The following is a 16,076-nucleotide window of genomic DNA, read 5'->3' on the forward strand; positions in this document are numbered from 1 at the left end:
ATGCAGAACTACAGTTATAGGAAATTTAAGGAACTGAATGGTTCTCACCACAGTGAAACACGTCTTCTTAACCATACAGATTCAACATATGTTTGCATTAATTCTAGGCTACTTTCTGGTTTATATTAGCTTCAAAGCCCCAGGTTTTTTTTAAGGATTATGCAACCACAAATCAATGCCTAAATGCTCTCAGACTCTGTTCACATCTTGTTCTCAGTGGTATCTGTTGTATAGAAAATGAGCTGAAAATGTGTGGTTAGAACACCTCCGCATTTCTATAAACAGAGAAATACTGAGCCAGATTTATCCTTAGCCTAATTCTGTACACTTCAGTGGAAAAACAGTGAGAATTAATTTGGCCCACCTGGGCCAAAGACATTTAAAAATTTCTGAACAGTCATCTAGTAGCAATGTACTCTTCTCTTGTTTGTGAGACTTAAATTCAACTGCCTGTCCCAGTCATTTGCTTTAGTAGTTAGCTGAGGATGGGAACAGCTGGCCAGTTCCAAGAGGAAGTGTTTCAGTCACTCAATGTTGACTCATCTCCCCACAGAAGGGGGGGGGGGAAAAAAACAAAAACAAAAACAAACAAACAAAAAAAAAAAAACCAATAAGAGCTAAGGGACAGAGACTAAACTATCAGGCAGCTGATGGCTGTGATGCCAGGGCTTGAGTAGGGGATATAAAAGCAGAAGTAAACAGAGATTCTCATAGTTCCAAAAGGAAAGCACAGAAACCTCAGATGATAAATAGTTTACAACGCATCCACAAATGATGACCCTTTATGATGGTCCTGTGATGCAATTGTTTAATCTGCAGTGTTAATAAATCAGAGGAGAGCATTAGTTTGCATCCCAGACAACTAGATCATTGTATACTTCGGACAATAGTTCAATATGTGGAAAACTACACCCTGAAAGAAACAGAAGTGAAACTGTCGCATTGACTCAATCTGAAGTGATCTTCTACGTACAATACAACTTTAAACCAATATTGAGATAAAGGAAGATACCCTGTAAGCAAACAGAACTTGTGCCAATTGATGTCATGGGTTCACGGAATGGAAACTAAAAAACCCAGACAGCTGGAATAAAGCTGAACATTTTTACTACATCTACAGAATTTATTACAACTGAGCATGAGGTCTCTCCTCTAAAGGTTCTGAATGAAAATGCAACCTGCACTTACACAGAGTACGTCCACCACAGTATTTGCTCCCATTTTACAGCAATAGGACTGAAAACGTGATCTGTTTCCACTAATTCTTGCATAATAGTTAGCAGCAATGCAGCTGTGCCACTGCTAAAAACAATTGCCAAAATGTATAGTGTAAATAAGCCTGTAAGTACCTTCCATTAATTGACTGACTCTTAACATCCCTCTGATGTAAGCATTAGCTCTGATTTGTAGATGAGGAAAAACACAAAACTGCACTTATGGGAAATTATTCATGAGCCCACTGTACTCAGAGCCTAATCCAAATTCCAATGAAGTCAATTTGAGAGTCTTTCCATTAAACCATCAAAACAAGATGAACTGGGTGTTCTTTTGTTTAAATCTTACAAGCTATAGGCAAAGAACAGAGGCTTCTGAACACAAGAAATAGATAAGAACCATTTCTTCCTAACAGACAAACCTAAAGGATATTCTCCTCCTGACATATACACATGCAACTTCCAGAAGTTTTTGTTCAACACATCCAGCAGAGAATATACACAAATTATTCACCCAAGGATACTTATTTTTACATCATAAAATGTAGGAGTATAATTAAAAAACCAACCACTATTTCCCAGAAACTAATCTATTCAAAATTATACGCCCATGCATTGTACGTTAACTGATAATGGCATGTTATGGAAACTGGCAGCTCTCCAAGGAAATCACACTGTATTTGTAAGTTATCTTGCATCTCTCTTTTATGGTAGTATTTCCTTAGAGGAATGCTGTCCACTAGTGTTAGTTTTAAACTAAGTATTAAAAATATTTTTTTCCTGATAAACTACCTGTTAAGCAACATGTTCTGATATGCATTACTAATACCAGTCAAAGTTTTTTTTCCGTTCCTCTGTCAGTGTTTATATGGGATTTTAAGTAGGTGAAGCTGGGCTATGGTAAGAGTAGCCAGGGAGCTTGGGCCACAGCGTGGAGCCATGGACCTTTCACCTTCCCTGGACTGGGCACCCTGAGGGGCAAGGACACGAGCTGGTGGCTGAAAGATGTGCAGCAAACAGGAGTTTCCCCACAGAGCCTGGGCTCTCTGGGCAGCTCTTACCACAGCCTAGGGCAATTGTCCCCAAACTGTGGGGCACCCCCTCAGGGGGGCATGGAGGACTGCTTGGGAACGGAGGGAAATGCAGTAGACCCCAGCCCAGCCCTACCCTCAGCTGCATTCTGGCCCCACCTGAACCTTTCCCCAACAGCTCCAGTGGTCCCAGAACTCCTGCGGAGCTCTCCAATTGGCTGGGATGCCATTGACCAATAGAGAAATCTGTCACTGCTACCAAATATTACTACATACAGGAGAGGAGAATGTGTGATGTAAGTGCCAGAATCCTTGAAATACAGAACCCCAAAACCTTACACTCTACAAGGGACCAAACCTAACCTACGCTTTTTTTTTTTATTTCTGTAATGAAAACTGGGGGACTGTACAATACAACAGAGTTAGGGACTATTTCTCACCTGGGCAAGCAGAGGCAAACATTGGCAAGGCATGTTCCTCCTGGTTCCGCTGTTGATACCGCCGTACAAATTCCTTCTGACTCTCCAGAATACTGAAATCAGCAGCAATAGTGGTGTCAAATACATAATGCACCCCTAAGAAAGAAAGGGACAAACATTTGTAACAAATTAACTCCTTCATTGTTTTGCATTTAATAGACCTTCTTCCCCATCTCCAGGCTTTTTAGTGACTTTCAAGACCTCCAACTAGCCCATCAGTTTTTGGCACAATTTTTATACCCACAGCATATTTCAACAGCAAAAGCCATAAATCTGAAAGGACCTGGTCTGTGACATGGATTCAGCTACACCGGTGACTTGTTAATACTATGAAACTCTTTAAATCTTCAAAAGGTAATCTGATTATTGCTCACTTTTACACTATTGCAGAAGAGAACCGGGCTGCTAGCAAAGATTCAAACCATGAATATTCTTTTACAGCCAACATTTTAGTGTACACTTTTACTTTTATATCTCTGCAAAGGGACAAACTCCCACTGATGCAGTTGCCTAAATACTTACAAAACTTGATATTCTGTATATCACCGAAGTCCTCCCATGTATCTGTCTCTATAGCTATGAAATAGTATATATATTATTGTGCCTAGTGCAATGTATTCAAAGAATGTATTTTAGATTGTTTACATTTTGGGCCCACCAGTACTCAGAGGTTACGTCTACACTAGAGAGTTTTGTCACCCAAACTCGCACAAAGGCTATGACTACACTAGAAACATCAATCTACAGAAGTTACTATTGGAGGAGATGTTCTGACAAAATTTCTGTCGCCAAATCGCATTTACATATAAAAGTGGATCAATCTTTTAATCCATTCTGGTGGCAAATGGTCCCCACCCCAGCACATCTACATGGCTTTTTTTGTTGAAAGTTTCTGTCGACAAAATACACTGTGCATGTAGATGCTCTGCAAGTTTTGTCCAAAAAAAAAACCAAACAAAAAACAAAAACACCACCCATGCAGGTTCCTAACCCTCACCAATCCCTACTTCACTGTGCCAAGTACATTTCTGAGAAGGGCCCAGTTATGTCACAAAGTAACAGAAACAAAACAATTCTAAACAACGGCAAAAGTCACTTATTATTGGGCACAGCTGCAACATTCGGCCAGGGAAGCAAGATAAACCCTCGTGTTCTCCCTAAGCATGAACGAAACAGAACTTACCAAGACTTTTGAGGAAACCACAGAGTTTCTTGGCTGCATCATTTACATTGAGATTGAATTTAGCTGCAAAATAAGGCAATGACTGAGGGCACACAGACACCGCCAACACTTTGTGTTTTGAGGTATCACATTTCTGGAAAAATAAAGCATATGGGGGATTATTACAACAGCATAAGGCCCCCTCTCTTCTCTCCTCCAAATTCTCAAGAGTCATTCCTTTAAAATCCTACACTCTGAACACGCATACCACAAAAGCCTCAATGAAGTAGCTACTTAGGGAGAGTGAAGCAGAATTTCCTTTTGATCCCCCTGCCAATGCAGAGTGTTAATCTGCTGGAGAAACTGCTGATGTAAGACTCAAAGAATTCCATCCCTCCTAGGACAACTCTGTCCTCAGCCTGATAAGCAGGCGCACAGAGTTAGGGAATCAACACTTACAGGATTTTGATAACAAAGGGAAGTATGCTCTCAAGTTTTGGGAAGAGCTTGGAAACAATGTGTTTGACATGTGAGTTTTAATTAATGCTTACAAGAACATGGAGGCTTTAAATTTTAAATCTGGCCCTTCAAACTAAGGTTGTGATTGAGAGATGCCCGTTGCCCTTAACTTCAAAGGGAATCAACAGAACAGGAATTGGCATTATAGAGAAATCCTGCACCAGAGAACTAAACTGAATGAAAAGGAAGAAAGCAATGCTTCTACATTTAAATCCTTGCTTATCTGACACTTATGGAACCACATCAGGCTATAGAGTGATAGCAGTGCTGAAAACTGCCCAGAATATTCTGGGAGGAATCCTCACACTACTCAGACACATCAAACAGGTGCAGAGAGCAGTATCAATTTCAATTAAAAATAAAAATGTAAGAGTAGCTTTTACTTCCTGGTTGAGAATGCCATAATTTGACTTAGTAGATCATTATGTCAATGTCAAGATCATACACAAGTATCACATGCATTAGATAAGCAACAAAACCCTCCAGCCCCAGCAATAAAATGGCACTGTATTTGTGCCACACAGAAGCTCTGATTTTATTTATTTAATTTTAAGGGGGGGGGGGGGGGGGGAAGACAAAAACCCAAGATAGCACACCTTCTGCACACACCTTTCAAACGAGTCTGGTATCATCCCTACCTTAAAACATGTGCTAAAAACTAATGTCACAATTCTCTTCAATTTTTGCAGTCAGGCCATTGATAATTTCAAACCTTTACACAGTTGATTCTCAAACTGCGGTCCACAGACAACTAGTGGCCTGCAACAGCCTTGCAGTTAGGCACAGGCTCAGGGCTTGCTCCACCTCCCTATCCCAGCAGCAGGGGACCTGAGCTGGCTTCCACCCGCAGGCAGGGGAACCCCAAGCCTTGTAAGCTAGATTTGGCTTGTGGGGGCCAGGAAGAAGTGGCTCCACATGCTGCTGCTATACCTTGCCCTGTTTGAGAGAATAGCCGTGTTGGAAACTGCTTTCCCTGCTGCTCTCATTGGCCAGCCCCTACATGTGCACCCCTGCCCAGAACCCCACCCCTCTCTTTGTACCCTGCCTCCTGCCCAGACCCAGATCCTTAGCCCCTCTCCCTCCCAGAACCTTTCCGCTTCATTCCCTTCACATTCCACACTCCACCCCACTCCCTTCTTCAACCTCTCTACCAGCCAGATCCGCCACCCTCTCTCCCAGCCAGACCCCAATGCCCAGTCCCTCCTGCACCCTACTTCTTGCCCAGACCTCAACTTCCTGGTCTGCTTCTGCACCCTACCTCCCAACCCCCCACCCGCCCAGAGCCTACATCCCCCATCCTGCTCCCCAGCAGCCCCTCCCACACACGGAACCCCTCACTTCTGACCCCCACCCCAGAGACCACAGAATCTATTAGCCCCGGGACCCCAGAAGAGTTAATCAGGCCTCTAGGAAGCCAGTCTTCCTTCCCCTGTGGGGCTGGAGTGAGAGGGGAGTGAGGTGTCTGAGTGAGGGGCCACATCTGTAAGGACTAGTGGGTTTTTGCTTCTCATCTGTGTGAACCCTGATGGATTTTTCTGTGGGTCAGTGACCCCCAAACCAAAACAGATTCCCCATCCCTGCCATAAATAAAGATGATGTTGAACGTTTTGTTTTGAACATAAAATTAATGTTTTACTTTAATACAAAGTTGGTTAAAATAATGATCTATGCAATAAGATCTAAATATATACCCTGTTACGTTATAGTTGTGTATTTATACTCCAGTGACCTACTTTGAGTAACTAAGTATTTAAGGTACAGTAAACTCTTTCATATCCAGCAGCTCCGGGGCTGGGAGGTTGCCAGATATTCAAATATTCTGGATAATTGAGAGGTATACCTAGCAATGCATAACACTAAAGAAAAATAAGATTACAGAATAAGACAAGAAAAAATTGTAAACATACTGTATTTATCTCTATTTACTTTCACTACACTATACTTATGGAAAATGTTAACTAAAATTTACTTATAGTTAAAATGCCAGTTATTTCAGAGAGTTCTGGACAATAGAATGCTGGATATGAAAAAGTTTGCTATATTTAGAGATAAGCAAAGGCATTTTGTCAGTATGGATGGTTGGCTGGTGGTTTGTGGAAAAGTTTGTGCTAAGCAGGGTGGGCCAAGGGCCAAAACTTTTGAAAACCATTGCTTTACCATGAACATCAAAACCAGACTGCCTTCAACAGCCAAGAAGTGCACACGTAACAGTACTTTAATGGCACACCCCAGAGTTTCTTATTGAAGACATAAGATAATAATCATGTTTTGCCCTACAGCTTCTTACTTACGCTTTAGAGAATACATCTCATAAGATTTTAGTTTATAGCCATTTTCTTGCTTTCATTGATGAAGTCCTATAAGCGCTACACTGTTCAAGGGTTTTTAGTTATCCTTCTTGCCTTATATCAAAAAGCACCAATTTGTTTTGGAGAATGAAAATCCTTGGTCACTATTTCACATTCTTCTCCTCACACAAATTCCAGTGTGCTTTGTGTCCCCTTACCTTATTGAGATTGAGTATGCGAAAGAGCTCCTTTTGATTTTGCTGGAAAATCCTGACACCTTCTTCTGCAGTCACACAGCTGTCACAAGCGAGGCAGTCACTAAGGAATATTTTAGCGCTAGCCAATTTATGGAATTCGCTTTTCTGAAAATGAAAGGAGATTGGATAAGGTAACTTGCAGGGCCTTTGCACTGACTTATTTACATTCCAACTGTAGTTCTGATATTTTCATCAGCAAACAACTGTTTCCATTATGTATATTTCTAACATTTAAAATTAGAAACGAATCTGTTCAGTAACTTTGGAATTCTCAGCCCCTCTCTCATTATTAAACTATATTATTATACCTCAAAGCATTTTGAGATAACTGCCTTCTGGAAGATGCATTGTGCTAAAAAATTTCAAGACTGGAGTTTCAAAGCTAAGCATCTAAACCATGTCCATATTCAGGTACTGTTAGTGGCTTCATTTGCCAAGAAATTGGGCAGAGCATCTATTAACTTCACATGCAGTTTGAGTATTTACCTTCTCCAGCTTTTTAAATGCTTAATATTAATTTACATAATTAACATCAGACACCCATGTGTGAAAATGTTGGCAATAGTTTTTATTAAGGGCACAAAACAAAAGAAGGTCAAATTGTGCTAATTTGAGTCAGGCAAACCGTCTTACTGGCCTAAACAAAATGAATCCCACATCTATGGCAACCAGGATTTGGCCCTAAAGCTGCATTATTTTATGTTTCATTATATTAATGACAGCCCTGTATTTACAGAAGGAACATTATTAATGAACTTCAGGGAAGAGGAACTTCTGTAAAGAAGAGAGAAACTTCCAGAATACCCCTCAGCGAACCAAGTATGAGACTTACAACATTATCTCTTTCATCCACAGTTAGAAAGTATTTGTGTGTGGTCTGAAATGCCAAGCACCCTCCTCCTCTACTTTCAAGAGTTTTACACCAGCAATACATTTGTAGGATCAAATCTCACATGGAAACAGTTGTCCTGCATATTGCATTTGCCTCGAGTTGATCCTACAAACTCTGTTTGGAGTAACTTTACTCAAGTATTCCATTGTCTTCAGTCGGAGCACTCGGAGTAAAGATTTCAGGAGGTCTGATGCTGAGCAGCCTAAATGTTCACTGATTTCACTCAAGATAACTGCATTCAACACCATGAATAATCAGTCCCTTAGAATGTAGAAGCTTTTGGGGAGGGGAAAAAAGAGATACTATATCATTTTAAACATTGGTAAAGCATCAGCTGCAGGTCATTTTGTAATTATGAACTACATTTATTTGGAGGAGTAAGACTGTATAAAAGAAGGGGGGAAAAAAGCTTGTTTTAGATACAATGAGAATAGGCACGAAGCCAACACACTGAAGTACGTTCATTTTATTTATTTATTTATATTTGAGGAAGCATTTTCAGCCTTTTCTACGCCCTCTGTGAAGTAGCTAGAAGAAAGAAACCATCTGACAGATGCTCTACACTGAGTGTTATGTTTCCAAGTTTCTCCTTCTTAAGAAATCAATGTAATGAGCCTACTTTGTATACCTGTTGAATATTTGCATATCCCACTAACTTTAATTGGGGTTCTAGGTGCTCAGCACTTCTGAAAAAAACCAAACCCTGTGTTTGTATTTCTATCCCTGGAGCCCTACGTGGATACAATATGTATATCCTCATCTGAGCTGCAAAAAATTGTGCATGGATATCCTCATATTTGCAGGACTATATATATAAAATCTAGATCTGCATCCATTTATCTGCAAAAGACTGGTCAGCAAATATCTGCATCTGTGGATACAAAGTAGCAATCCATGGATCTGCAAAACTCCGCCTATCTCAGTAACCTTCTGGATCCTTTTCTGTGGATAGCTCTGACATATAGGACTTCGGTTTATAAATACAATGAATACTTTTATTTGTGCATATCTTATTTTAACAATTTTTTAATCAAATGGAAGGGCACAGATCAGAGGAGGCTAAAAGCCAAAGCAGTAATACCCCTTAGACAAATAAAACTATCTAGATAAAAGGAAATTACCTCCTCATTTTCATTATTCAGTCTCAGGGCATCAACTGATGCATTTTGCTTGTCATCATTTTTCTGTTTTTTACTACATTCCTGAAAGAGGTCATAAAAATGTATGTTATAAACCTAAAAACAGTTTGTGCTCAAAAACAACTTTTTACTAGGTTTATGACATCAGTGCATATTTTTGATGCTGTGTGTTACATTTTTCTAATGTTTATTACAATGTAAAACATTCATGGGAAGTTCACTTGCTTGGCTTTTACAGTTTTGGGTGTATTTTTAACACTGTGGATGACTGAAAAGAAAGAGCAGAAAAAAAACATAGTGCAGCATGTGTGACAACCTCTTCAGTGTACCACGAAATAATTACTTCAAGCCATTTGAAATGTAATCAGAATATGAGAATTGCACAAAAGATCTTCTAAAAAAAAATCAGCAACAGTACATTACATGAAATGTCATTTCCATCACAATTTGTCTACAAATAAATAAAACCTTTCCTGGAAAAACACAGATTATAAATTATTATTTTAACGACGTCACTAAAGTAGACTGCAAGAGGCAAGCCCATATTGAAGTATGCGCTGGAAGGTGGCTATCTATGACCTTGTAATCTGTAACCAAATTCTCCTCCTTTGTGACACCTGTGTCAGAGATAATATATAAATAGTTCAAGTCATTCAACTGTGCACTGGCTGCAACTTAGCTCTGTGCTGCTGTATAAATTTAAATAACCCAGACTTGCTTTATATATTCAAAAATGGAAATCCCTTGAAACTCCAAAGCTCCTCAAATTATATCAGATCAAGCAAATGTCTGACCTGGCAGTGGAGTCACACTACTGCCTACTTCCAGTGCATAAAGTCCTAAGAAAACAGCACTTACCGTTTTGGTGCAGTTTTCACACTTCATCTGTGAGTCTTTGTATTATTTTTTGGTACAGACAGAGGCAGAATGGAGGAAACAGGTCTTCAATGCCTCCGCTGTTCAGCTTTCTGCAATAATGAAGGCACAAAGAGTAAGAAATAAGCTCACCTCTCCCTCTCAGTTCCTGTTGCCTTTTGTTATTATTACTGCCCTTCTGCCCTCTTATGGCTTTCCCCCAATCGACACTCTCTAAAGCCATAGAGAGGCGGGGGAGTAGGAGGAACTGAATCCACAGCAGCAAATTCTTCCGGTAGGTGGGGAAAGACCTTTAGCTCCAGACCCTAAAGTGGGACGGTCTAAAAAAAATCATCGTATGTTTAGAATTTGCTTACATTGTAATGAACAAATACCGCAGAGAAAAAGCTTTTAGGAAGGTCAGTGTTCTACATCCTGGGCCTGCAATCATCCTGATTAATGGTTTTAACGTACTGGACAAAAACAGTCCCCCCTGGACGTGCTGCGAATACAAATCTGAGCGCCAGGAATCGGCACCGAATACATGCTGCTCTGGGATTCGGTAGCTTTGGTCATCCCTAGATTTTGCACAGAGGCAGCTAGCTCTGGCACTAGGTGCAACTGACGCGAAATGAACACGCGAAGCCAGAATCAGAAAAGGGGGGTCACCCTTTTAGGCTGTATCTTGCCCTAAGACCGTGATTCTCGGAAGCACAGTTCTCGTCTTACTAATGCTGGAAGTGCTACAAAGACAGTGCGGGACTCGGGCTTACTGCATCATCGCAGAGGGGAAGGACAGGTTCACACCACCACAATGGAGGAGGGAAAACTGCTTGTGGTTTGAGTGTCCGGAATTTGGTGGCCTCTGATTCCAGAGCCCCCTTTTTAATCACATTCGAACCTCTCCTTTCTTACCCCGCGGGCCCCCTTTAAGCCTTGACGTCTGCTAATCTGCAAGGAAACGAGTCGTGACGCTCACTACCACCACCGTTTTGTTTCCTCCCCCCCCCCCCCCCCGCAAGGTCAGAACACGGGTCCCCATTCAATTCCCGTTGTCTCAACCGCAGCACGTCGCTTGGCCCGCTACGCGCGGAACAAAGGGAGGAAAGCTAACAGTGATGTGTCTCCACCGCACGAACACCGACGTGCCATCACGAGCTGTAGCGAATTAATCCCCCCAGCAGCGAAAGCGATGAAAGACAAGACGGAGAAAAGAAGCGAAAAACTTCCCCCCCCCCCCGTACTGTACCTTGCCGCTCACTTCATTCCACCCCCAGTACAATGACGTCCCCAAGTAGAAATCCAGCAGCACTAGGAGCACGCCTGCAGCTTCAAAAGCGCTCAATGTATTTTTTTTTTTTTGCGGGGGGAATCCTTAGCCACAGCGCTCGGGCGGCAGAGAGACGGCCCAAAAGAAAGGGAAGTGCTCTTCTTTTTTATTCCTTGTCAAGTATTTCGGTCCTGCTCGTGCCCTGCGCTGCTCCTCCAGCAGCCCCGCGCCCTCCCACTCAGCTGCAAGTGTTCATTGTAGACCTGAGCGCTGTCACGTAGTCCCGAGCATTTGTGCGGAACTGCAAAGAAACAGCGCCTCTGTGCTGCAGAGGAGGTAAAGCCTCCTTTCTCACGGCTGGACGGGAGGGGGAACAAACAGCACAGGAGCTTCAAAAAAACTCACATCCACACGCAGCTAAGCGAGGCCTTGCTTGTACCCTTTCCCCTACACGCTGCGTTTCTCTCGACTCAGAACCACAGACCTAGATTAATGAAGCTTGGTGTGTTCCTTCCCCCACTACTGAAAACAATCAGGAGAATTTGTACAGAACTATCTAAACTGTAAAATTCCCACTTCCTACCCACCACAGCTCATTACCTAATAAATAAATGCATTAGTCTTTAAGGTGCTACAGACTAACTCCCCCGCCCCTCTGAGAGGATCTAAATCGTAGGGTTTCAAGGGATTAAACAATTAATCACAATTAATTGTGCAATTAAAAACATCAGGTGATTAATCAAAGGACTGCCGGAGTCTGCACGGTTGCAGGACTTGATGCCCCAGCCAGCTCCCAACTACAGGGCTGCCAGGGTGCTCTGGCCGCTGGCTTGAAACCAAGGAGCTAGTAAGTGCTTTTCTCTGGGGCTGTCAATTAACATATAACACCTGCAACCAACACGTGTTAAATTTTTTAACCCGTTAAATCTGCCGTTGGTTAATCGCAGAGTTAACACGCATTAATTCGCAGTCCAACTAAATTGTAAGCAACTTGCCCGGACCTGAAGGCTGCATCTAGCACACATATATCAATTTCACTAAACAATTAACGAATCCAGGGCATCTTGCTTAAATAGAAACTGATTCTGTATTTTGTTTGCCTGAAATAATAACAATAAAAATGCAAGGAAAGCAGCTTTGCCCACAGCCTGCTGTGAGAACCGAAGCTGTTTGTAGGCTGTATTTAACCCCTTTGGTGTCCAAAACATAATTTAGGGTGCAGTTAAAAATCATAAAAAAGCATACAGTAGCACTACAAACAGGTAAGCTTTGTTACTTATGCACAGTAGCATAGAGTCTCTCATATCCTCTGCATGACAAACATAATCACGCTCCCCTTAATGGGACAATTAACATTAATGGCAAATCACTGATATATAGAAATTGGAATAGCTTTTCCTGCTGTTCCTAAGTTTGTATGCAATCCTAAATATTTAACAATTACACAATAGCAAAACTATATTCTCTTTACCTTTTATTTTTCCCTCTGAGTTTCTGAAGACAGCTCTTTCAGGATTTAGTAAGGTCATGGAAAAATCATATTACTACAGCTAAATAAAATGCAAATAATTTCCTGTTTCTACAACTCTAGTTTTCATGATTTAGTAAGTAGCACAAGACATGTGATTTTTCATGACTGACTTCTCTTTTGTGGTCTTTTACATTTAAAGGCTAAAAAGTGACAATGACCTTGAATCTGTTTTCATGCAGACCCCAGTCAGAAGCCTCAGCTATAACAGCATTATTTACCACAAAACAGCAGACACAGAGAGGTAGCTGTGTTAGTCTGTATCTTCACAAAACATAAAAACAGTCCTGTAGCACTTTAAAGACTAACAAAATAGTTTATTAGGTGATGAGCTTTCTTGGGACAGACCCACTTCTTCAGATCTGGAAAATTCTGATAAATATAAACTGACACAAAGAATTTAACTTAAAGAAAACATGACATGAAAACTGTCAAATCAGCTACATAGGACAGAAGGAGAGGGGAGGAGAAGGGGAAAAAATTACTTATTGCAAGTGTCTATTAAGTTACATGAACTGCCTGAGATCCCTATGAATGTCAGTAGTAGTAGTAGTAGGAGTAGGCATCCTTCAGTCTGCATAGACTATGGATCGTGCCCTTTAAAGTTTCAATTGAGGACTTCATTTACAGTGTCTATTGTGACTATAAACACCCACATGAGAGTGACAGTCCTTGCTGCATCTCTTGCAGATGTAGTGGGTGTCTGGCAAGTCCTTATTGTGCTTTCTGTACTGTATGAATGTCAAAGATGGGGAAACTGTCCTTGTAATGCATAACGTAATTACACCTTGGTCTCAACAAAGATATCAAAGTAACAAACTTTTTGTCTCTTTCTTTTAGCAGATGTACTCAACTCCATGAAAAAGACTTATAAAAATTTGTCTGCAGCCTCTTATTCACCTGTATCACAGACTTCAGAATTTTCGGACATTAACAAAAAGATGGAATTCAACGCAACATTGGGATCACTTTTCCTCTTTAAAAAAAAAAAAAAAGCAATAGTATAGCTGTGCACATCTGTGCAGGAACATAAGAAAGGCCATAATGAGTCAGACTAATGGGCCATCTAGCCCAGTATCTGGTCTTCTGGCAGTGATCAGTGCTAGGTGCTTCACAGGGCATGAACAGAACAGGTGGGTCTTTTGTGACTGCACCCTGTCAAAGCTATCATGTTCTATTTTACTCTCTTCATGTCATTTTCCCCCTACAGCTATCACACTCAGTCTGCAGCTGTGAACAGGGTTTGAAGCTAGAAGTTTCATGGCTAAGGATTATTAGAAGGTGGCACTCCTTGTGATATTTTCAGTTTGTGAAAGGCTTTCTTGATCCTTAGATAATAGTCTCCAAAAGTTGTCACAATGATTCTTTCACAAATTAAATGGTGTATTTTTAAATTAAATATTTATTAGTTTTTGCAAAAGAAATATTAAATGCTGTACTCCCATTTTGAATTTTTTTTTGTTTCCACACATCTTTGTACTCTTGTAGTAAAACAGCCACAATCTCACAAATGGGAAACTTCACACAAACAAATTTTGACCACATTTTAGGAACACATACATTGATTTCACAAGATTAGCTGGTTAAACTGCTAAGAACCATCAGCTGCTTTTGCTTTTGACTCTGGTGATCTAAATGGGGAGGGATGGTCAGGCCAAGCAGAGACTGTGGGAGGGAGAGTGCAGCCTCTAGCAGAGCCAATAGAGATGTTGAGCATTGGCAGAGTGAGTATATCATAAATGTTATCAGGCTTTAGAAGTTGCAAAGGGGTTAGCATATATGTACAGGGTGTGGATGCCTGATGGAAAAATCCCATGTCTCTGTGCTGAGACATTAGCAAGAAGGAAGGGACTTCTGTCACTATCCACCTGGCAAACTTAGGCTGCAGAACTGTGGAGAACCTTCATGCATCAATACCTTGACCCATACACGTTCAGCATTGCTGGGCACTACTGCCTCAGCTTGCTGAACACCATTTTGCAGTTACCATGAAGACAGAGGGTGTATGTGCTAAGGTACCATCACAACAAGTGCTCCTTACAGTGCTGTGGAAAAAGTAGAAGCAGAAATACTACATGCTTCTTATGGCTATGTTGACACTAGAGTGATCCGTTGATAGAAGTTACTGTTAGAAAACATGTTCTGACAAAACTTCTGTTGACAGATTGCAGACAGATTGCAAAATGGACTGGGCTGTGGGGAGGCAATCTGGGCAGGAGTGCGCTGCAGAAGCTGGCTGAGGTAGGGATCTGACCACAAGGAGGGTGCAGGAACAGACTGGGTTTGTGGCATCAGGGAGGGTAGACAGGCACAGAAAGGTGTGGGGTCTGGAAGAGAAGGGTCAGACTGGGGGTGAGGGAGTTGGGCAGGATGGTGCAGCAGTGCTCTAGGGGCACAGGGTATGAGCGATGGGGGGGCACTTACCTGTGCAGCACCATAGAGACAGATATGGGCCTATACCCTGCTCCTGGCTCTGACCGATTGGAATTCCAGCCAATCAGCTTGGTGGGACAGAGTCTCTGGGCAGCACTAGTTTCCCTTCCCTGGCTGGAGAAATGGCAGTGAGTGGCAACAGCACCAAACAGAGCCTGTTCCTGCCGCCTCACAGCCCGTGGGCCAGTTCGGGCTGTGGCTTGCCTGATTCTGGCCTGCCAGGCTCACAGCTCCATGCCTCAAAGGCTGGGTAATGTGGAGGGTCCCTCAAGCCTCAGATGCAAATCAGGAGTTTCCAACCCGTGGTTTATTTCATGGTCCATGACAAGTTTTCCTACACAAAAGGCATCCTGTGATGACAGGTACCATAAGTATAAGCTATTGGGTGGTCACAATCAGGCACACCCCACGGTCTCCTTGGTAACAGTGCAAGCTGTGGTGTGCACGCTGACTGAGCAGGGCTGTCCATAGACAGCTGTTTAGATCTCGGCTTCCCCGCCAAGCTGTGCGGCTCCTGCTCTGGCACCTCCTTGGAAGAGGAACTCACCAGCACATTTCTCACAGATGCTGCTGGAAGCTCCCGACGCTCTAGGTCCTGCCAACTGACCTCCCTCAATAAAACAATCCCCCTTCCCTCCCAGGAATCTCTCTGGCTCCACCATATTTACCTCAGGCCTTCAGTGCAAGAGCGCTTCAACCACCCCGTCGGCCTTCGGCAACTGGAGCAACCTGCGCACCATCTCGCAATTTGGCGGGAAAGCTTTAAAATCGGTCGCCATCTTGTATTCAGCAAGGAGATAAAGACAACAAGAAGTCTTGTGGCACTTTATAGACTAACATATATTTTGCAGCATAAGCTTTCCTGGGCAATGACCATGTTGGACTTGGGCGGGACGGGTGCCGTGTAGGGCGCCATTTTGGATTTGGGCGGAAAGGCAGGTCGCCATTTTAGATGCCACCCACAAGCCTCACGGAGACGATCACGGGCATTTCCGCGGGGCTTTGGAGA

The 16,076-nt window shown here is 42.2% G+C and overlaps 1 protein-coding gene across 3 annotated transcripts in view; it reads right to left on the reverse strand.

The window, feature by feature from the left end:
* The window catches only part of NARF (nuclear prelamin A recognition factor), a 33,000-nt gene extending 17,036 nt beyond the window's left edge, over nt 1-15,964 (reverse strand). The window contains exons 1-6 of one of the 3 annotated variants that reach the window (XM_075014812.1): nt 15,736-15,964; nt 9,840-9,949; nt 8,964-9,044; nt 6,912-7,055; nt 3,908-4,040; nt 2,686-2,820 (exon numbers count right to left, since the gene is read on the reverse strand). In XM_075014812.1, the coding sequence (XP_074870913.1) occupies nt 2,686-2,820; nt 3,908-4,040; nt 6,912-7,055; nt 8,964-9,044; nt 9,840-9,866 (520 nt within the window). In that variant the 5' untranslated portion in view covers nt 9,867-9,949; nt 15,736-15,964. Of the gene's footprint in view, nt 1-2,685; nt 2,821-3,907; nt 4,041-6,911; nt 7,056-8,963; nt 9,045-9,839; nt 9,950-10,213; nt 10,320-11,085; nt 11,305-15,735 lie in introns of those variants that run through there. The other 2 variants (XM_075014813.1, XM_075014814.1) reach the window with 2 other exon arrangements.
* Between the last annotated feature and the right edge of the window lie 112 nt (nt 15,965-16,076).

Source organism: Carettochelys insculpta, chromosome 20, assembly GCF_033958435.1.
Source record: "Carettochelys insculpta isolate YL-2023 chromosome 20, ASM3395843v1, whole genome shotgun sequence".
Classification (NCBI taxonomy): domain Eukaryota; kingdom Metazoa; phylum Chordata; order Testudines; family Carettochelyidae; genus Carettochelys; species Carettochelys insculpta.